The sequence below is a fragment of the Argopecten irradians genome, chromosome 8 (assembly GCF_041381155.1).
Source record: "Argopecten irradians isolate NY chromosome 8, Ai_NY, whole genome shotgun sequence".
Classification (NCBI taxonomy): Eukaryota; Metazoa; Mollusca; class Bivalvia; order Pectinida; family Pectinidae; genus Argopecten; species Argopecten irradians.
This window is the reverse complement of record NC_091141.1, coordinates 43,114,988-43,139,448: the sequence shown is the minus strand read 5'-3', so window position 1 is coordinate 43,139,448 and position 24,461 is coordinate 43,114,988. Positions and strand designations below refer to the sequence as shown.

The 24,461-nt window shown below is 37.0% G+C and overlaps 1 protein-coding gene across 1 annotated transcript; it reads right to left on the bottom strand.

Moving 5' to 3' along the window:
• Positions 1 to 1,018: 1,018 nt before the first annotated feature.
• Positions 1,019 to 22,949, bottom strand: LOC138330436 (uncharacterized). Its single transcript, XM_069278059.1, has 7 exons — positions 22,782 to 22,949; positions 22,308 to 22,484; positions 21,896 to 21,985; positions 7,431 to 7,534; positions 6,776 to 6,935; positions 6,329 to 6,357; positions 1,019 to 3,968 (listed from the first exon to the last, which is right to left on the bottom strand). Exons 2-7 carry the CDS (start codon positions 22,475 to 22,477, stop codon positions 3,847 to 3,849), a joined length of 675 nt encoding a protein of 224 aa, XP_069134160.1. The 5' UTR covers positions 22,478 to 22,484; positions 22,782 to 22,949; the 3' UTR covers positions 1,019 to 3,846.
• Positions 22,950 to 24,461: the final 1,512 nt, after the last annotated feature.

Genomic DNA, 24,461 nt, shown 5'->3' with positions numbered 1-24,461 from the left:
TGGTCAATTCGCATTATATCATTTTTTTAAAGACGTGGAAATGACAGTTTTATAGCTCATTTCAGTTCAGTATTTATACTAAAACAGTACATATGTGCAAGTCAAAATGATATGGATGCAATATTAATAACATTTTGGAGTCTAAATATTTTCAAATAAATAAAAATTTTCCGAAGAAATGGCAAGTACACTATCACCATATTTGGAAGTAAACACACAATCACGTGATCACTAGTTACCCATAATACAATTGTATTTTCCGGCCAATGGCATGAATGAGGTATAAGCACGTGACATTTTTTTACTAGGTTTTTACTACAAAAAACAAATGCAGAGATATCCCGAGTTTGGAGCTAAAACCGGGTCCCGGGAGGATTTCTTAGTCCAAAGGTTGAATCTGGCCATTAAGACCATAACAAAAATTCGGTGTGCCCTTATATAAGTGTATCCACAGGGACCTGGCACGATTTTTTTAAACTAACCGTATAGGTATAAATTTCGTGCCAGGTCCCTGTGAGTGTATCGAGGGATGTAAATATTTATGTTTATATATGGACAGGGCAAGCAAATAAGTAAAGCTGGTTTCCCAGTGTGTATTGTGTACCTGTACTGTGACCTTTATGGCTTTTAAGGGTGTACACCTCTGAGAAATCAAAATTTTCTTGTATTAAACTTTTTTTCTCATATAGATTTTTGGGAATAGGAGTTCATACCATACAAGAAAATGGAAGAAAAAACATATGTCGGTGTGCTTGTTTTTGAGCTATTGTCACTCAAAGATACCAAGTTGACAAAATCTTAGATTTTTTGGGATTTTTGCCGTTTTGACCATATACACAAGAGTTTAAAGCCATAATTTCCTAATGAGATGTTTGATATGTATGGAAGTTTGAAGAATTTATTTTCCTGTTGTCTTCTTTAAAAATATACAAGTTTTGATTTAGAACAAATCACGGGAACAACGGTAATTGGTGAAGCAAAGTGGGGAGAAAAACAGATGTAGATAAATAACAGAGACTAGGAACTCAAAACTTTAATGTAACAAAAATAGGAAACTACAGAGGATCCAATGGAGGATTTCTCATCATATCCTTGCGACTAATATCAATTTATGGCCATTACTTAAGCAATAAACTGTTACCAGATTGGATGAAGCCCATCCGGAAGGAAGATAAATAGAATGGCGCCCGTTTAAACAGTCTTTCGGACGGATGGGCTTCATAGCAACTGTATGTCCAATGTGGTAACAGTTTCTTACTTATATTTCCATTAAGATCACTCGAATTCAAAACTATACACGTATATTTCCATTCTACTTTCAGTTTCCCGTTTGATCTATGTTAAACCAGATGGGCAATATCACGCTATGAACTCCAATCTGGTCAAGCGTATGAATAGTTAACGTTTCCGCCGCGTCACGGACAGTGTATACAATATATACTTACGCCTATACATAACGGTCAAATAATTTAATAAGTGGTTTTAAAGTTGTGTGGTCTATGAAATCTAATAGTATTATCATGCTTACAAAGTAGCATGTATTAGAAATATCATCGCATAATTTTCATTTGTTCGCTTGTTTCAAACCGTTTTGTGTTGAACTATATTCAGAAGCTGATGATATGGCTGTTCCGTTTATTAAACTTGGTGACGTCAACACAAGCGCAAGCGGGAAAATTCAAAGGATATACATGTACATGTCTAGTGTACCTTATTTAAACAGTTTCTTACTTATATTGTTATAAACAATGCATTATTTAAACAATTTTCTATAAACAATACATTATTTATACAGTTTTCTATAAACAATGCATTATTTATGCACTTTTCTATAAACAATGCATTATTTATAGTTTTCAATAAACAATTTACTATTCATAGAATTTTCTATAAACATTATATTATTTATACAGTTTTCTATGAACAATGCATTATTTATACAGTTTTCTATAAACAATGCATTATTTATACAGTTTTTTATGAACAATGCATTATTTAGAAAGTGTTTTTTATAAACATTATATTATTTATACAGTTTTCTATAAACAATGCATAATTTATACAGTTTTCTATAAACAGTGCATTATTTTTATTTTTCTATAAACAATACATCATTTACCCAGTTTTTGTGTCGCCTGCAACGCAAGGGCGACACTAATTAGGTATCACTATGTCGACGTCGGTGTCGGCGTCGTCGGCGTCCTGGAAAAGGTTTCCGTGCGATAACTAAATTATTTATTGTCCGATTTCAACCAAATTTTGTGTATTGCTTTGTATCAATGAGATCTTAGATGGGTTCGATACTGGTCAAAATACGTCAACATTTGCAAGAGTTACGGGACTTTAAAATAGTCAAAACATGGTTTCCGCTATATAACTTCAGTATTTATTATCCGATTTCAACCAAATTTGGTGTATTGCTTTATATCAATGAGATCTAAGATGGGTTCGATACTGGTCAAAATCAATTAATATTTGCAAGAGTTACGGGATTTGATAAATTCACCTCATCATTAACAATATTTTCAACTGTAAATAACTATTTTTTGTGATGCTGTGCAGGCGACATATCCACTTCCGTGGAATTCTTGTCTATAAACAATACCTTATTTAAACAGTTTCCCAAAAGCAACGTTTTATTGTTACAGTTTCTATAAACAATTCATTATTTATACAGTTTTCTACAACAATGTAATATTTATACAGTTTTCTATACACAATGCATTAATTAGACAAGTTTTCTATGAAATATACATTACTTTAAACAGATTTCTATGAACAATGCATTATTTAAAGCGTTTTTTATGATCAATACATTATTTAAACAGTTTTCTATGATTAATGCATTATTTAAACAGTTTCTATGAATAATGTATTATTCATACAGTTTACTAAAAACAATGCATTATTTATAAAGTTTTCTATGAACAAACAGTTCTTCCTGTTTGGTATTACAAATTATAACAACTATAATTTCTGAATGGATAATGAGACGATCCTGACCATCAAACATTAGATATATAAAACAAGATTTTGATATCAGTGTCATTGTGGAAATTAGACGGTAATATTGTATATCATTCAAGACTTCATTCTTACACTCGAAATGACACGTTCTGACTTTCATTCAAAAATGAATGGAGAAACTGGGTAAACCTCCTAATGCTTCATGTTTGAGTGATGTGCTGACAACTTTAGGATCAGTTTAGCTAACCTGTTGATCTATACAGTTTTACTAACCTGTTGATCTATACAGTTTTGCTAACCTGTTGATCTATATAGTTTTGCTAACCTGTTGATCTATACAATTTTGCTAACCTGTTGATCTATACAGTTTTGCTAACCTGTTGATCTATACAGTTTTGCTAACCTGTTGATCTATACAGTTTTACTAACCTGTTGATCTATATAGTTTTACTAACCTGTTGATCTATACAGTTTTACTAACCTGTTGATCTATACATGTTTGCTAACTTGTTGATCTATACAGTTTTGCTAACCTGTTGATCTATACAGTTTTACTAACCTGTTGATCTATACAGTTTTACTAACTTGTTGATCTATACAGTTTTGCTAACCTGTCGATATATACGAAGTCGTTAATGTGTACTGTATAACATTGCGTAACAACACATTGAAAAAGCACGGAAAGAAAACGTCAATAACATACATGTAACAATAGTTATACTTGTTTGGTAAACTATTATACTAAAGGTAGATTTTTGTCCACACTAAAACTACTTCAAATAATTCGTACCATACAACCGTTAATTTTACTTATATACGCAATATTAATTATTTCAAATAATTCATATCCTACAACCGTTGATATTACTTCTTTCGCGCCTAGAGTTTGCTATAGATGTTTACTTCTGCTCCCGTAGGACCTCTCGGCTGCTCGCTTTCCCTACACACGTTGTTCACAATGATGTTCGAATTTCCAATTGAGCTGTCATATGCTGGATTCTCTGAAAAAGAACAAAAAACATACAGTTGATGAGGAAAGTGGATAATGATTTGCATTTCTCCCATACCTACAATAGCAATACTGGCTGGTCAAGGGCAATACACTCATGTCGCCTGAGGCTGTATCGTCCAATAAAGCCTCGTGACGTCACAGCGTCAACAAAATTACTACTTTCTCGGTAAAATTTCACATTTTGTTTTTAGAAACTAGGGTCGGATTTCTTTTAAAAGATACAAATTACGGGATTTGCCTTGAATATATATAACGCAATTTTCATGAATGGATAATTGACTTCCTCTCGCGCGTTTTTGTTTTAATTTATTCCAAAATGGCGGGAAATCATAGTAGTAAAACTGCAATAAAACGTCGAGGTACGAGAGAAAAATGCTCTTTCATATTGTGGGATCACAAAATGTAAAACCTTCGGCAAGCCTTGGATTTTGTTAGAATATCCCTCTCCTTCATATCAACCCATAGAAGAGTATTATGTTAAGGCGCCAGTGGCATTGTGAATGTTTATTTACCCAAAGGTGTAATATTACCCGAGGCTTGATTCCCGAGAGCAAGCCTTTGGAAAATATTACATCTGAGGGTAAAAACCATTCATATCACACTACCACCGAGGCCATAATTTGTTTATTATACAAAAAATTCGCTACTCTGGTTTAAATATTACTTAAACTCGCGATGAGTAAAAATAACGTTTTTTCGTCCGCCACGGTTACCATACTGAAAAACGCCCCAAGCTACACGAGATCTTCGCATGTGCTCAATAATGGTATGACGTCACGACAACAGTATCATGACGTCGCGGTAATAGTATTATAACGTCACGACTACAATGAAATGACGTCACGAAGACGGCGACTCATTGAGGTCACGTCATCCTCGCTTGTAAAAGTGACACGTTTATTAGAGACATAAAGCGGTGAATTGAGTAAGTGAAAAATAATCATTCACCCTTTTTGGGGTGAGACAGGAGATCTCAACCCTCGGGATAAGATTCTTAAGCTGTCAAACACTCGGCACAGCCTCGTGTTTGACAACTTAAGAATCTTACCCCTGGGGTTGAGATTATTCTGTCTCACCCGAGAATCTTACCCCTGGGGTTGAGATAATTCTGTCTCACCCGAAAAGGGGTGAAAGATTCTATTAATCCCCCCCCCCCCCCGACGTTTTAATTCCCTGTCAGGTGATGCGTTTCAACTAAACACAGACACTGATATAAACCTGCGGTATAATAATACATATAATGACAGATAGAAATAAATCAGATTTGGAGGTGGTATGTCACAGGGTCATCCTCGATACTCCAGGGGTTCCGATCACTTACGATCTGTACATCCCTGGGGTATCTCATAGTAAAACTAGAGACAACATAACAAAAGATTCTAGGACGTCTCGACCATAACTAGGGACATAGCATCATTTATGTGATGAGTTGGGATGTGACATGTATTAAAGTGAGTGCCAAATGTTTTCTTCTAACTGTCAATACCTTTCTGACCCCAATCAAACCTACAGAAGTCCCATAATCGCTGTCGCCAGATTTGTACTACAATCCCCGGCTTTTCAAGAGCAGTAGGTAGCTGACCATGAACAGGCGATCAGTCAGAATTCTGAGCCTGCGATTATGATCAGTTTTAGCGGACTATATAACGGTAAACTGTGGTTGTTGACTGTGTGGCTTTGAAGTTGGGCGTCGCTCTTTCTGTAGTGTTCAAAGGAAGTTTTGCTGGCCTGTGATTGGTTCAGATGTTTTCCTCCGAGCTGCCTTCATTTTTTACTATAAGAGAGTCCAGGGGTATAGACATCGTAAGTGATCGGAACCCCTGGAGTATCGAGGATGTCACAGGGCCTGAGTACCAGACCAAATACTACTATTTATCCTTGGTATCATAAGGTTGTCACCATTCAGCAAACGCAGTACAAACGGGTATCATCAGGAACGAAGATTTTTTTCTCTCACAAAATACCGTTTATTTTCAAGTGGAAAGATTACTAAAACACTCATTACAGATGAACAGATCGTCAAACTACAGTTATTCATAACGTTACTTTCCCCCATTAAAAGACTTATAAAGAAGTTAAAGGGACAATTCAGTGAGACTAGTTCTGTTACGTAACCAGAAAACAAAATATGGCATAAATGTATTGTTCTACATTCCTTGTGAAACATGTAACAACAGATTTTGACAAATTTCATGAATCTTTTATTTATTTTAATTGCCACCGTTGAATTTGACATTTCACACATATTGCACCACAGTGGGATTACTTCCATTAGAACTGGTTTGTTTCCAACATCTTAATGTACTCGTTTAGAAACATAATTTATGTAAGGAAAACTCCTATAATTACCATGTGCAAATGACGGTCTGTCTTGTGATCTACAATAATAGAAACATAGTCTTACTAAACATCACATAACAAGAGGCCCAATGGGCCGGTATCGCTCACCTGGCTTGTTTACCTCAGCAAAGTACGTACAGGTTAAATGTTGACTTCGGGGATTTTAAAGAATTATGTAGCCCTATTTCCCATACTGTGCTATATAAGGTAAATATGTCTTACTATATCCTACCACTGAGGTTACAGACAGTTTGTGTACTCAAAGTTGGACATATATATGTGTTACTGTATCCTACTTTTCTTGGTTTGAGTTAAATATGTCTTACAGTATCCTACTTTTCTTGGTTTGAGTTAAATATGTCTTACTGTATCCTACTTTTCTTGGTTGAAGGTAAATATGTCTTACTGTATCCTACTTTTCTTGGTTGAAGGTAAATATGTCTTACTGTCTTTTACCTTTCTTTGGGATGTCTGATTTTGTAGATAATGACAATGAAGATAACCAACACAACAACAGCGCCGCCTACAGGGAGTGCAATTATCAGAATTGATGTAATATCGATTATCTCCCCTCCTGGTATTCCAGAGGTCGTGATAGTTGTAAAACCGGGAAGATCTAAAATAGGACATATATTAAAATGTTAGCAGCAAATATGGATTGTAATTATAAAATCTCAGTAGTATTACAAACCTGCTGTCTGCATGACTTGTCAGTTAAAAGGTGAGGGGGGGGCAACCTAATACAGCCATGTCTAATACAGCATGGTCTAATAATAACGATATTACCAACATCAAGACCTGTTGTCATGTACACAAAGACCGAACGGAAACTTTCGTACATATTTTAAATATATTTTTATTTCAATATCATTATTTCTAAATGAATATAATAAGAAAAACTTTCAATTCATTGTTGAATACAGATTTCATAATATAAAACCTTAAATTCCAACGAAAGCTAGTGGATTAATTGTTTCTAATCAAATGAATGTTGAAAAATAGATCATTTCACTGATCTTATTTTAAAAAAAAATCTTCATTGAATATTGTCCCTTAGAAATATTACCGTGATAATATGGTATTCGAGAGTCTGAATAGTTTAATATATTACCTTCAACACACCTTCCACTGTCGTTCATGTATCCTTCACAACACACTAGTTCCGACCAACTCCGAGTCTCCGTCAGGTTCCTGTATCCCACAGACCTAACCCACCTTCAAATTAATAAAACAGATCGGGACTGAGTACAGACCTAACCCACCTTCAAATTAATAAAACATATCGGGACTGAGTACAGATCTAATCCACCTTCAAATTAATAAAACATATCGGGACTGAGTACAGATCTAATCCACCTTCAAATTAATAAAACATATCGGGACTGAGTACAGACTTAACCCACCTTCAAATTAATAAAACATATCGGGACTGAGTACAGATCTAATCCACCTTCAAATTAATAAAACAGATCGGGACTAAGTACAGATCTAATCCACCTTCAAATTAATAAAACATATCGGGACTGAGTACAGACCTAACCAACCTTCAAATTAATAAAACATATCGGGACTGAGTACAGATCTAATCCACCTTCAAATTAATAAAACATATCGGGACTGAGTACAGACCTAACCAACCTTCAAATTAATAAAACATATCGGGACTGAGTACAGACCTAACCAACCTTCAAATTGATAAAACATATCGGGACTGAGTACAGACTAATCCACCTTCAAATTAATAAAACATATCGGACTGAGTACAGATTAACCACCTTCAAATTAATAAAACATATCGGGACTGAGTACAGATCTAATCCACCTTCAAATTAATAAAACATATCGGGACTGAGTACAGATCTAATCCACCTTCAAATTAATAAAACATATCGGGACTGAGTACAGACTTAACCCACCTTCAAATTGATAAAACATATCGGGACTGAGTACAGACCTAATCCACCTTCAAATTAATAAAACATATCGGGACTGAGTACAGACCTAACCCACCTTCAAATTAATAAAACATATCGGGACTGAGTACAGATCTAATCCACCTTCAAATTAATAAAACATATCGGGACTGAGTACAGATCTAATCCACCTTCAAATTATAAAACAATCGGGACTGAAAAAACATATCGGGGACTGAGTACAGATCTAATCCACCTTCAAATTAATAAAACATATCGGGACTGAGTACAGACCTAATCCACCTTCAAATTAATAAAACATATCGGGACTGAGTACAGACTTAACCCACCTTCAAATTGATAAAACATATCGGGACTGAGTACAGACCTAATCCACCTTCAAATTAATAAAACATATCGGGACAGAGTACAGATCTAATCCACCTTCAAATTAATAAAACATATCGGGACTGAGTACAGACCCTAATCCACCTTGAAAATAATAAAACATATCGGGACTGAGTACAGACTTAACCCACCTTCAAATTAATAAAACATATCGGGACTGAGTAACAGACTTAACCCACCTTCAAATTAATAAAACATATCGGGACTGAGTACAGATCTAATCCACCTTCAAATTAATAAAACATATCGGGACTGAGTACAGATTCTAATCCTACCTTCAAATTAATAAAACATATCGGAACTGAGTACAGACCTAATCCACCTTCAAATTAATAAAACATATCGGGACTGAGTACAGGATCTAATCCACCTTCAAATTAATAAAACATATCGGGACTGAGTAACAGATCTAATCCAACCTTCAAATTAATAAAACATATCGGGACTGAGTACAGATCTAACCAACCTTCAAATTGAATAAACATATCGGGACTAGAGTACAGTACCTAATCCACCTTCAAATTAATAAAACATATCGGGACTGAGTACAGACCTAATCCAACCTTCAAATCGATAAAACATATCGAGACTGAGTACAAGATCTAACCACCTTCAAATTAATAAAACAATAGTCGGGACTGAGTACAGACCTAATCCACCTTCAAATTAATAAAACACATCGGGACTGGAGTACAGATCTAATCCAACCTTCAAATTGATAAAACATATCGGGACTGAGTACAGATCTAATCCACCTTCAAATTAATAAAACATATCGGGACCTGAGTACAGACCTAATCCACCTTCCAAATTAATAAAACATATCGGACACTGAGATAGCAGACCTAACCAACCTATCAAATTAATAAAACATATCGGGACTGAGTACAGATCTAATCCACCGTTTTTTTCCCCCCGCAAAAAATAATAAAACATATCGGGACTGAGTACAGACCTAATCCACCTTCCAAATTAATAAAACATATCGGGACTGAGTACAGAACCTAAACCACCTTCACAAATTAATAAAACATATCGGGACTGAGTACAGACCTAATCCAACCTTCAAATTAATTAAACATATAAAACATAATCGGACTGAGTACAGACCTAATCCACCTTCAAATTAATAAAACATATCGGACTGACTGATACTTACTCAAAAGTTGTTAATACCCATCTTCGTCTACTAAAACCTTCTGGATATACTTACGGACAAACCTCTCATCTGTCGTCACGAATCCATTTTACAAACTTTCGGATATACTTACTCAAATCCCATCTTCGTCACAAACCTTCGCGGAACGATATACTTACTCAAAACCATCTTCGTAACACAAACCTTCTGGAGATATACGTACTTCAATACTCTCAAAAACCCATCTTCGTCACAACCTTATGGATATACTTACTCATTCGTCCAAACCTTCTAGGATATATCTCAAATTCGTCACATTCCTTCTGGATATTACTTACTCAAACCCATCTTCGTCACAAAACTTCTGGATATTACTCAAAACCCATTTCCGTCACACACCTTCTTGGATTACTTACTCAAAAACCCATCTTCGTATACTTACTCATTAATTACCTTCTGGATATACTTACGTCAAACCACATCTTCGTCACAAACCTTACTGGATATACTTACTCAAAATCCATCTTCGTCACAATAATCCTTCTGGATATACTTACTCAAATCCCATCTTCGTCACAACCCTTCTGGATATACTTACTCAAAACCCATATTTCGTCACAAACCTTCTGGATATACGTACTCAATCATCTTCGTCACAAACCTTCTGGATATACTTACTCAAACCCATCTTCGTCACAAACCTTCTGGATATACTTACTCAAACCATCTTCGTCACAAACCTTCTGGATATACGTTACTCAAACCAAATCTTCGTCACAATCTTCTGGATATACTTATCAAACCCATCTTCGTCATAAATCCTTCTGGATTACTTACTCTAAACATCTTCGTCACAAACCTTCTGGATATACTTACTCAAATCCATCTTCGTCATATACAAAACCTTCTGGATATACTTTACTCAAATCCACTCTTCGTCACAAACCTTCTGGATATACTTACTCAAAACCCATCTTCGTCACAACCTTCGGATTATACTTACTCAAATCCATCTTCGTCACAAACCTTCTGGATATACGTACTCAAATCCATCCATCTTCGTCACAAAAACCTTCTGGATATACTTACTCAAATACCATCTTCGTCACAAACCTTCTGGATATACTTACTTCGGAATACTCTAAACCATCTTCGTCACAAACCTTCTGGATATAATCTTACTCAAATCCATCTTCGTCACAAACCTTCTGGATATACTTACTCAAACCCATCTTCGTCACAAACCTTCTGGATATACTTACTCAAACCCATCTTCGTCACAAACCTTCTGGATATACTTACTCAAACCCATCTTCGTCACAAACCTTCTGGATATACTTACTCAAACCCATCTTTCGTCACAAACCTTCTGGATATACTTACTCAAACCCATCTTCGTCACAAACCTTCTGGATATACTTACTCAAACCCATCTTCGTCACAAACCTTCTGGATATACTTACTCAAACCCATCTTCGTCACAAACCTTCTGGATATACTTACTCAAACCCATCTTCGTCACAAACCTTCTGGATATACTTACTCAAACCCATCTTCGTCACAAACCTTCTGGATATACTTACTCAAATCCATCTTCGTCACAAACCTTCTGGATATACTTACTCAAAACCCATCTTCGTCACAAACCTTCTGGATATACTTACTCAAATCCCATCTTCGTCACAAACCTTCTGGATATACTTACTCAAATCCATCTTCGTCACAAACCTTCTGGATATACTTACTCAAATCCATCTTCGTCACAAACCTTCTGGATATACTTACTCAAACCCATCTTCGTCACAAACCTTCTGGATATACTTACTCAAACCCATCTTCGTCACAAACCTTCTGGATTATACTTACTCAAACCCATCTTCGTCACAAACCTTCTGGATATACTTACTCAAATCCCATCTTCGTCACAAACCTTCTGGATATACTTACTCAAATCCATCTTCGTCACAAACCTTCTGGATATACTTACTCAAATCCATCTTCGTCACAAACCTTCTGGATATACTTACTCAAACCCATCTTCGTCACAAACCTTCTGGATATACTTACTCAAACCCATCTTCGTCACAAACCTTCTGGATATACTTACTCAAATCCATCTTCGTCACAAACCTTCTGGATATACTTACTCAAACCCATCTTCGTCACAAACCTTCTGGATATACTTACTCAAACCCATCTTCGTCACAAACCTTCTGGATATACTTACTCAAACCCATCTTCGTCACAAACCTTCTGGATATACTTACTCAAATCCATCTCGTCACAAACCTTCTGGATATACTTACTCAAACCCATCTTCGTCACAAACCTTCTGGATATACTTACTCAAACCCATCTTCGTCACAAACCTTCTGGATATACTTACTCAAACCCATCTTCGTCACAAACCTTCTGGATATACTTACTCAAACCCATCTTCGTCACAAACCTTCTGGATATACTTACTCAAATCCATCTTCGTCACAAACCTTCTGGATATACTTACTCAAACCCATCTTCGTCACAAACCTTCTGGATATACTAAACTCTTCGTACAAACCTTCTGGATATACTTACAAACCCATCTTCGTCACAAACCTTCTGGATATACTTACTCAAACCCATCTTCGTCACAAACCTTCTGGATATACTTACTCAAACCCATCTTCGTCACAAACCTTCTGGATATACTTACTCAAACCCATCTTCGTCACAAACCTTCTGGATATACTTACTCAAACCCATCTTCGTCACAAACCTTCTGGATATACTTACTCAAACCCATCTTCGTCACAAACCTTCTGGATATACTTACTCAAACCATCTTCGTCACAAACCTTGTATCTCTGGATATACCTACTGGATATACCCAAATCTTCGTCACAAACCTTCTGGATATACTTACTCAAATCCCATCTTCGTCACAAACCTTCTGGATATACTTACTCAAAACCATCTTCGTCACAAACCTTCTGGATATACTTACTCAAACCCATCTTCGTCACAAACCTTCTGGATATACTTACTCAAACCCATCTTCGTCACAAACCTTCTGGATATACTTACTCAAAACCATCTTCGTCACAAACCTTCTGGATATACTTACTCAAACCCATCTTCGTCACAAACCTTCTGGATATACTTACTCAAACCCATCTTCGTCACAAACCTTCTGGATATACTTACTCAAACCCATCTTCGTCACAAACCTTCTGGATTATACTTACTCAAACCCATCTTCGTCACAAACCTTCTGGATATACTTACTCAAACCATCTTCGTCACAAACCTTCTGGATATACTTACTCAAACCCATCTTCGTCACAAACCTTCTGGATATACTTACTCAAACCCATCTTCGTCACAAACCTTCTGGATATACTTACTCAAATCCATCTTCGTCACAAACCTTCTGGATATACTTACTCAAATCCATCTTCGTCACAAACCTTCTGGATATACTTACTCAAACCCATCTTCGTCACAAACCTTCTGGATATACTTACTCAAACCCATCTTCGTCACAAACCTTCTGGATATACTTACTCAAACCCATCTTCGTCATAATCCTTCTGGATATACTTACTCAAATCCATCTTCGTCACAAACCTTCTGGATATACTTTTTTAAACCCATCTTCGTCACAATCCTTCTGGATATACTTACTCAAACCCATCTTCGTCACAAACCTTCTGGATATACTTACTCAAATCCATCTTCGTCACAAACCTTCTGGATATACTTACTCAAACCCATCTTCGTCACAAACCTTCTGGATATACTTACTCAAACCCATCTTCGTCACAAACCTTCTGGATATACGTACTCAAACCCATCTTCGTCACAAACCTTCTGGATATACTTACTCAAAAACCATCTTCGTCACAAACCTTCTGGATATACTTACTCAAACCCATCTTCGTCACAAACCTTCTGGATATACTTACTCAAACCCATCTTCGTCACAAACCTTCTGGATATACTTACTCAAATCCATCTTCGTCACAAACCTTCTGGATATACTTACTCAAACCCATCTTCGTCACAAACCTTCTGGATATACTTACTCAAACCCATCTTCGTCACAAACCTTCTGGATATACTTACTCAAACCATCTTCGTCATAATCCTTCTGGATATACTTACTCAAACCCATCTTCGTCACAAACCTTCTGGATATACTTACTCAAACCCATCTTCGTCACAAACCTTCTGGATATACTTACTCAAACCCATCTTCGTCACAAACCTTCTGGATATACCTTACTCAAACCAAACCCATCTTCGTCACAAACCTTCTGGATATACTTACTCAAATCCCATCTTCGTCACAAACCTTCTGGATATACTTACTCAAATCCATCTTCGTCACAAACCTTCTGGATATACTTACTCAAACCCATCTTCGTCACAAACCTTCTGGATATACTTACTCAAACCCATCTTCGTCACAAACCTTCTGGATCTTACTCAAACCCATCTTCGTCAAAACCTTCTGGATATACTTACTCAAACCCATCTTCGTCACAAACCTTCTGGATATACTTACTCAAACCCATCTTCGTCACAAACCTTCTGGATATACTTACTCAAACCCATCTTCGTCACAAACCTTCTGGATATACTTACTCAAAACCATCTTCGTCACAAACCTTCTGGATATACTTACTCAAACCCATCTTCGTCACAAACCTTCTGGATATACTTACTCAAACCCATCTTCGTCACAAACCTTCTGGATATACTTACTCAAACCCATCTTCGTCACAAACCTTCTGGATATACTTACTCAAACCCATCTTCGTCACAAACCTTCTGGATATACTTACTCAAACCCATCTTCGTCACAAACCTTCTGGATATACTTACTCAAACCCATCTTCGTCATAAACCTTCTGGATATACGTACTCAAACCCATCTTCGTCACAAACCTTCTGGATATACTTACTCAAACCCATCTTCGTCACAAACCTTCTGGATATACTTACTCAAACCCATCTTCGTCACAAACCTTCTGGATATACTTACTCAAACCCATCTTCGTCACAAACCTTCTGGATATACTTACTCAAACCCATCTTCGTCACAAACCTTCTGGATATACTTACTCAAACCCATCTTCGTCACAAACCTTCTGGATATACTTACTCAAACCCATCTTCGTCACAAACCTTCTGGATATACTTACTCAAACCCATCTTCGTCACAAACCTTCTGGATATACTTACTCAAACCCATCTTCGTCACAAACCTTCTGGATATACTTACTCAAACCCATCTTCGTCACAAACCTTCTGGATATACTTACTCAAATCCATCTTCGTCACAAACCTTCTGGATATACTTACTCAAATCATCTTCGTCACAAACCTTCTGGATATACTTACTCAAACCCATCTTCGTCACAAACCTTCTGGATATACTTACTCAAATCCATCTTCGTCACAAACCTTCTGGATATACTTACTCAAACCCATCTTCGTCATAATCCTTCTGGATATACTTACTCAAACCCATCTTCGTCACAAACCTTCTGGATATACTTACTCAAACCCATCTTCGTCACAAACCTTCTGGATATACTTACTCAAATCCATCTTCGTCACAAACCTTCTGGATATACTTACTCAAACCCATCTTCGTCACAAACCTTCTGGATATACGTACTCAAACCCATCTTCGTCACAAACCTTCTGGATATACTTACTCAAACCCATCTTCGTCACAAACCTTCTGGATATACTTACTCAAACCCATCTTCGTCACAAACCTTCTGGATATACTTACTCAAACCCATCTTCGTCACAAACCTTCTGGATATACTTACTCAAACCCATCTTCGTCACAAACCTTCTGGATATACTTACTCAAACCCATCTTCGTCATAATCCTTCTGGATATACTTACTCAAATCCATCTTCGTCACAAACCTTCTGGATATACTTACTCAAACCCATCTTCGTCACAAACCTTCTGGATATACTTACTCAAACCCATCTTCGTCACAAACCTTCTGGATATACTTACTCAAACCCATCTTCGTCATAATCCTTCTGGATATACTTACTCAAATCCATCTTCGTCACAAACCTTCTGGATATACTTACTCAAACCACTCTTCGTCACAAACCTTCTGGATATACTTACTCAAACCCATCTTCGTCACAAACCTTCTGGATATACTTACTCAAACCCATCTTCGTCATAATCCTTCTGGATATACTTACTCAAACCCATCTTCGTCACAAACCTTCTGGATATACTTACTCAAACCCATCTTCGTCACAAACCTTCTGGATACGTACTCAAACCCATCTTCGTCACAAACCTTCTGGATATACTTACTCAAACCCATCTTCGTCACAAACCTTCTGGATATACTTACTCAAACCCATCTTCGTCACAAACCTTCTGGATATACTTACTCAAATCCATCTTCGTCATAAACCTTCTGGATATACTTACTCAAACCCATCTTCGTCATAAACCTTCTGGATATACTTACTCAAACCATCTTCGTCATAACCTTCTGGATATACTTACTCAAACCATCTTCGTCACAAACCTTCTGGATATACTTACTCAAACCCATCTTCGTCACAAACCTTCTGGATATACTTACTCAAACCCATCTTCGTCACAAATCCTTCTGGATATACTTACTCAAACCCATCTTCGTCACAAACCTTCTGGATATACTTACTCAAACCCATCTTCGTCACAAACCTTCTGGATATACTTACTCAAACCCATCTTCGTCACAAACCTTCTGGATATACTTACTCAAAACACATCTTTGTCATAATCCTTCTGTATATACGTACTCAAACCCATCTTCGTCACAAACCTTCTGGATATACTTACTCAAACCCATCTTCGTCACAAACCTTCTGGATATACTTACTCAAACCCATCTTCGTCACAAACCTTCTGGATATACTTACTCAAACCCATCTTCGTCACAAACCTTCTGGATATACTTACTCAAACCCATCTTCGTCACAAACCTTCTGGATATCTTACTCAAACCCTACCTTCTGGATATACTTACAAACCCATCTTCGTCACAAACCTTCTGGATATACTTACTACCAAATCACTCTTCGTCACAAACCTTCTGGATATACTTACTCAAACCCATCTTCGTCACAAACCTTCTGGATATACTTACTCAAACCCATCTTCGTCACAAACCTTCTGGATATACTTACTCAAACCCATCTTCGTCACAAACCTTCTGGATATACTTACTCAAACCCATCTTCGTCACAAACCTTCTGGATATACTTACTCAAACCCATCTTCGTCACAAACCTTCTGGATATACTTACTCAAACCCATCTTCGTCACAAACCTTCTGGATATACTTACTCAAACCCATCTTCGTCACAAACCTTCTGGATATACTTACTCAAACCCATCTTCGTCACAAACCTTCTGGATATACGTACTCAAATCCATCTTCGTCACAAACCTTCTGGATATACTTACTCAAACCCATCTTCGTCACAAACCTTCTGGATATACTTACTCAAACCCATCTTCGTCATAATCCTTCTGGATATACTTACTCAAACCATCTTCGTCACAAACCTTCTGGATATACTTACTCAAACCCATCTTCGTCACAAATCCTTCTGGATATACTTACTCAAACCCATCTTCGTCACAAACCTTCTGGATATACTTACTCAAACCCATCTTCGTCACAAACCTTCTGGATATACTTACTCAAATCTATCTTCGTCACAAACCTTCTGGATATACTTACTCAAACCCATCTTCGTCACAAACCTTCTGGATATACTTACTCAAAACCCATCTTCGTCACAAACCTTCTGGATATACTTACTCAAACCCATCTTCGTCACAAACCTTCTGGATATACGTACTCAAATCCATCTTCGTCACAAACCTTCTGGATATACGTACTCAAACCCATCTTCGTCACAAACCTTCTGGATATACTTACTCAAATCCATCTTCGTCACAAACCTTCTGGATATACTTACTCAAATCCATCTTCGTCACAAACCTTCTGGATATACTTACTCAAACCCATCTTCGTCACAAACCTTCTGGATATACGTACTCAAACCCATCTTCGTCATAAACCTTCTGGATATACTTACTCAAACCCATCTTCGTCACAAACCTTCTGGATATACGTACTCAAATCCATCTTCGTCACAAACCTTCTGGATATACTTACTCAAACCCATCTTCGTCACAAACCTTCTGGATATACTTACTCAAATCCATCTTCGTCACAAACCTTCTGGATATACTTACTCAAATCCATCTTCGTCACAAACCTTCTGGATATACTTACTCAAACCCATCTTCGTCACAAACCTTCTGGATATACTTACTCAAACCCATCTTCGTCACAAACCTTCTGGATATACTTACTCAAATCCATCTTCGTCACAAACCTTCTGGATATACGTACTCAAACCCATCTTCGTCACAAACCTTCTGGATATACGTACTCAAATCCATCTTCGTCACAAACCTTCTGGATATACGTACTCAAATCCATCTTCGTCACAAACCTTCTGGATATACTTACTCAAATCCATCTTCGTCACAAACCTTCTGGATATACGTACTCAAACCCATCTTCGTCACAAACCTTCTGGATATACGTACTCAAATCCATCTTCGTCACAAACCTTCTGGATATACGTACTCAAATCCATCCTCGTCACAAACCTTCTGGATATACGTACTCAAATCCATCTTCGTCACAAACCTTCTGGATATACGTACTCAAATCCATCTTCGTCACAAACCTTCTGGATATACGTACTCAAACCCATCTTCGTCACAAACCTTCTGGATATACTTACTCAAATCCATCTTCGTCACAAACCTTCTGGATATACTTACTCAAATCCATCTTCGTCACAAACCTTCTGGATATACTTACTCAAATCCATCTCGTCACAAACCTTCTGGATATACTTACTCAAACCCATCTTCGTCACAAACCTTCTGGATATACTTACTCAAACCCATCTTCGTCACAAACCTTCTGGATATACTTACTCAAATCCATCTTCGTCACAAACCTTCTGGATATACGTACTCAAAAACATCTTCGTCACAAACCTTCTGGATATACTTACTCAAACCCATCTTCGTCACAAACCTTCTGGATATACTTACTCAAACCCATCTTCGTCACAAACCTTCTGGATATACGTACTCAAACCCATCTTCGTCACAAACCTTCTGGATATACTTACTCAAATCACTCTTCGTCACAAACCTTCTGGATATACTTACTCAAACCCATCTTCGTCACAAACCTTCTGGATATACTTACTCAAATCCATCTTCGTCACAAACCTTCTGGATATACGTACTCAAACCCATCTTCGTCACAAACCTTCTGGATATACTTACTCAAATCCATCTTCGTCACAAACCTTCTGGATATACTTACTCAAATCACTCTTCGTCACAAACCTTCTGGATATACTTACTCAAACCCATCTTCGTCACAAACCTTCTGGATATACGTACTCAAATCCATCTTCGTCACAAACCTTCTGGATATACGTACTCAAATCCATCTTCGTCACAAACCTTCTGGATATACTTACTCAAATCCATCTTCGTCACAAACCTTCTGGATATACGTACTCAAATCCATCTTCGTCACAAACCTTCTGGATATACGTACTCAAATCCATCTTCGTCACAAACCTTCTGGATATACGTACTCAAATCCATCTTCGTCACAAACCTTCTGGATATACTTACTCAAACCCATCTTCGTCTGGATAAACTTACTCAAACCCATCTTCGTCACAAACCTTCTTGATATACGTACTCAAATCCATCCTCGTCACAAACCTTCTGGATATACTTACTCAAATCCATCTTCGTCACAAACCTTCTGGATATACTTACTCAAACCCATCTTCGTCACAAACCTTCTGGATATACGTACTCAAACCCATCTTCGTCACAAACCTTCTGGATATACTTACTCAAATCCATCTTCGTCATAAACCTTCTGGATATACTTACTCAAACCCATCTTCGTCACAAACCTTCTGGATATACTTACTCAAATCCATCTTCGTCACAAACCTTCTGGATATACGTACTCAAACCCATCTTCGTCACAAACCTTCTGGATATACTTACTCAAATCTATCTTCGTCACAAACCTTCTGGATATACGTACTCAAATCCATCTTCGTCACAAACCTTCTGGATATACGTACTCAAACCCATCTTCGTCACAAACCTTCTGGATATACTTACTCAAATCCATCTTCGTCACAAACCTTCTGGATATACGTACTCAAACCCATCTTCGTCACAAACCTTCTGGATATACGTACTCAAATCCATCTTCGTCACAAACCTTCTGGATATACGTACTCAAATCCATCTTCGTCACAAACCTTCTGGATATACTTACTCAAAATCCATCCTCGTCACAAACCTTCTGGATATACGTACTCAAACCCATCTTCGTCACAAACCTTCTGGATATACGTACTCAAATCCATCTTCGTCACAAACCTTCTGGATATACGTACTCAAACCCATCTTCGTCACAAACCTTCTGGATATACTTACTCAAATCCATCTTCGTCACAAACCTTCTGGATATACTTACTCAAACCCAAATCCATCCTCGTCACAAACCTTCTGGATATACGTACTCAAATCCATCCTCGTCACAAACCTTCTGGATATACGTACTCAAATCCATCCTCGTCACAAACCTTCTGGATATACGTACTCAAATCCATCCTCGTCACAAACCTTCTGGATATACGTACTCAAATCCATCTTCGTCACAAACCTTCTGGATATACTTACTCAAATCCATCTTCGTCACAAACCTTCTGGATATACTTACTCAAACCCATCTTCGTCACAAACCTTCTGGATATACGTACTCAAATCCATCTTCGTCACAAACCTTCTGGATATACTTACTCAAATCCATCCTCGTCACAAACCTTCTGGATATACGTACTCAAATCCATCCTCGTCACAAACCTTCTGGATATACGTACTACTCAAATCCATCTTCGTCACAAACCTTCTGGATATACGTACTCAAACCCATCTTCGTCACAAACCTTCTGGATATACTTACTCAAACCCATCTTCGTCACAAACCTTCTGGATATACGTACTCAAACCCATCTTCGTCACAAACCTTCTGGATATACGTACTCAAATCCATCTTCGTCACAAACCTTCTGGATATACTTACTCAAACCCATCTTCGTCACAAACCTTCTGGATATACGTACTCAAACCCATCTTCGTCACAAACCTTCTGGATATACGTACTCAAATCCATCTTCGTCACAAACCTTCTGGATATACTTACTCAAATCCATCTTCGTCACAAACCTTCTGGATATACTTACTCAAATCCATCTTCGTCACAAACCTTCTGGATATACTTACTCAAATCCATCTTCGTCACAAACCTTCTGGATATACTTACTCAAACCCATCCTCGTCACAAACCTTCACACAACCCATCTCGTCACAACCTTCTGGATATACGTACTCAAATCCATCCTCGTCACAAACCTTCTGGATATACGTACTCAAATCCATCCTCGTCACAAACCTTCTGGATATACGTACTCAAATCCATCCTCGTCACAAACCTTCTGGATATACGTACTCAAATCCATCCTCGTCACAAACCTTCTGGATATACGTACTCAAATCCATCCGCGTCACAAACCTTCTGGATATACGTACTCAAATCCATCCTCGTCACAAACCTTCTGGATATACGTACTCAAATCCATCCTCGTCACAAACCTTCTGGATATACGTACTCAAATCCATCTCGTCACAAACCTTCTGGATATACGTACTCAAATCCATCCTCGTCACAAACCTTCTGGATATACGTACTCAAATCCATCCTCGTCACAAACCTTCTGGATATACGTACTCAAACCCATCTTCGTCACAAACCTTCTGGATATACGTACTCAAATCCATCCTCGTCACAAACCTTCTGGATATACGTACTCAAATCCATCCTCGTCACAAACCTTCTGGATATACGTACTCAAATCCATCCTCGTCACAAGCCTTCTAGATATACTTACTCAAACCCATCCTCATCACAATCGGCCGTCAACACTTCACATCTCTGCCTCCTTTCTACCCGGTATGTTATTACTCTTGTGACGTTAGATCTAAAATATGAAATATACTTTCATTACTTTTCTTTCAATTTAGGAATCATGCCAGGTACATCCGCCCCCCAAATTAGCAATTGTTCCTAAGAAATGAAACCTTTTAAAGTCTACTACCACATTTATGGAAGTCCACTGACAGACACCCCGTACAGTCTCACCTGTAGGGATGGATATTCACTTTGTTTTTCCAGTAAGTAGACTTTTATTTATGCAATCTGTCTTAAATGAAATATATCTGAATTCTTCATGGACGGATTAAGCTACATGGATTAAGACTTTAATGTGTTTTAAATAATATACATAGATAAATAACACTTACAGCATCGTTCTCTTACAGATATTGTCCTGCTCGACGTTAGGCACTGTAGAGTTGCTAGTGGAATCATCCTCGCGCAGGCGTATCGAAATTGTCGAAGAACTTTCGTTTACAAAAGTATCTGCTGTAGCCATGGTTACCAAGGTAAACACAATCACCGGGGCAATCAGCATTATTCGCCTGTGTAAATTATACGAGTGAGATTCTGGATGCATCATATTTCACGTATAACAAATTATACATACAACAAAGGATGGTAACATGAAATTCATTGCACTTTTCAGTTTTAGTCACTTACCTTGTATTTTACGTACATTGGAACCAACACAAACTGCTAACAAAGTTCTACTCATTTTCAGTTTCACGACTTTTCATTTTTGTGTTATATATACTTATTTTGTGTAATAGCACGTAACAAGCCCAGTATGATAAACACATCAGTAGGCAATAAAACTACTGTTTTTACTGTTAGATTACCTTCTACAGAGGTAAAATCCGTAGCAAACACTATGTCCGATATCCGTGAGCTCGTCAGTATGTTTATACAATAGTTCAGAAGATATTGTTCTCTTCGTAAACAATACACAAACAAAGCTGCGTGTGAGTGAATCATTGTCTATATGTGAATGGGATGTTCCGGAGTGCCTGTAATAGTAGATGTACGGAACCTGATGCACCTGACTCCTTCTTCATGCTTAAAACTTAATTGCGGAAATAAACTTTTCTTAATGGACTTTGAGTCCTGTTGGTTTTTATTTTTAATATTATTTTTTGCTACACTGCGTTACATTATCTTTTTATTAATTTATATATTCCCAGAAATAATTGATTGTATCATTATAGTTTGAAATAAATGCACCATTCGTTTCATTCTTCCATCACCGATTTTAATCTCTCTAGTTTGTTTACTGATTTCGGCAATGTTGATCCCACTATGCGACAGTGCGACAATGCGCCGAAATCAGTCAACACACGCTTCTAGCACAGGCATTATCATTCATAGAAATTCGTGAACATTATATTTTATTAATAACTATTCACTTTCATCCAAATGATCATAATCTCAACTTATACATAATCATAATCTCAACTCATACATATTCATAATCTCAACTCATACATAATCATAATCTCAACTCATACATAATCATATAAACTCATACATAATCATAATCTCAACTCATACATAATCATATAAACTCATACATAATCATAATCTCAACTCATACATAATCATAATCTCAACTCAAACATATTCATAATCTCAACTCATACATAATCATAATCTCAACTCATACATAATCATAATCTCAACTCATACATAATCATAATCTCAACTCATATATAATCATAATCTCAACTCATACATTATCATAATCTCAACTCAAACATATTCATAATCTCAACTCATACATAATCATAATCTCAACTCATACATAATCATAATCTCAACTCATACATAATCATAATCTCAACTCATATATAATCATAATCTCAACTCATACATTATCATAATCTCAACTCATTCATACATCAAATAATAGAATATTTTATGTTTAGTGATGAGATATCATATATTATCTTTAAAGGGAAATAATGTGTTTTTGTTTGTTTTTATTTTCTAAAGAGAAGAAGAGGACAAAGAAGATACTAAGGGAGAGAGGGTACAATAGTAGATAGTGAAAGAGAGAGAGAGGGTACAATAGTAGATAGTGTAAGAGAGAGAGGGTACAATAGTAGATAGTGAAAGAGAGAGAGAGAGGGTACAATAGTAGATAGTGAAAGAGAGAGAGGGTACAATAGTAGATAGTGAAAGAGAGAGAGAGAGGAGGTACAATAGTAGATAGTGAAAGAGAGAGAGAGGGGTACAATAATAGATAGTGTAAGAGAGAGAGGGTACAATAGTAGATAGTGAAAGAGAGAGAGAGAGGGTACAATAGTAGATAGTGAAAGAGAGAGAGGGTACAATAGTAGATAGTGAAAGAGAGAGAGAGAGGGTACAATAGTAGATAGTGAAAGAGAGAGAGGGTACAATAGTAGATAGTGAAAGAGAGAGAGAGAGGGTACAATAGTAGATAGTGAAAGAGAGAGAGAGAGGGTACAATAGTAGATAGTGTAAGAGAGAGAGGGTACAATAGTAGATAGTGAAAGAGAGAG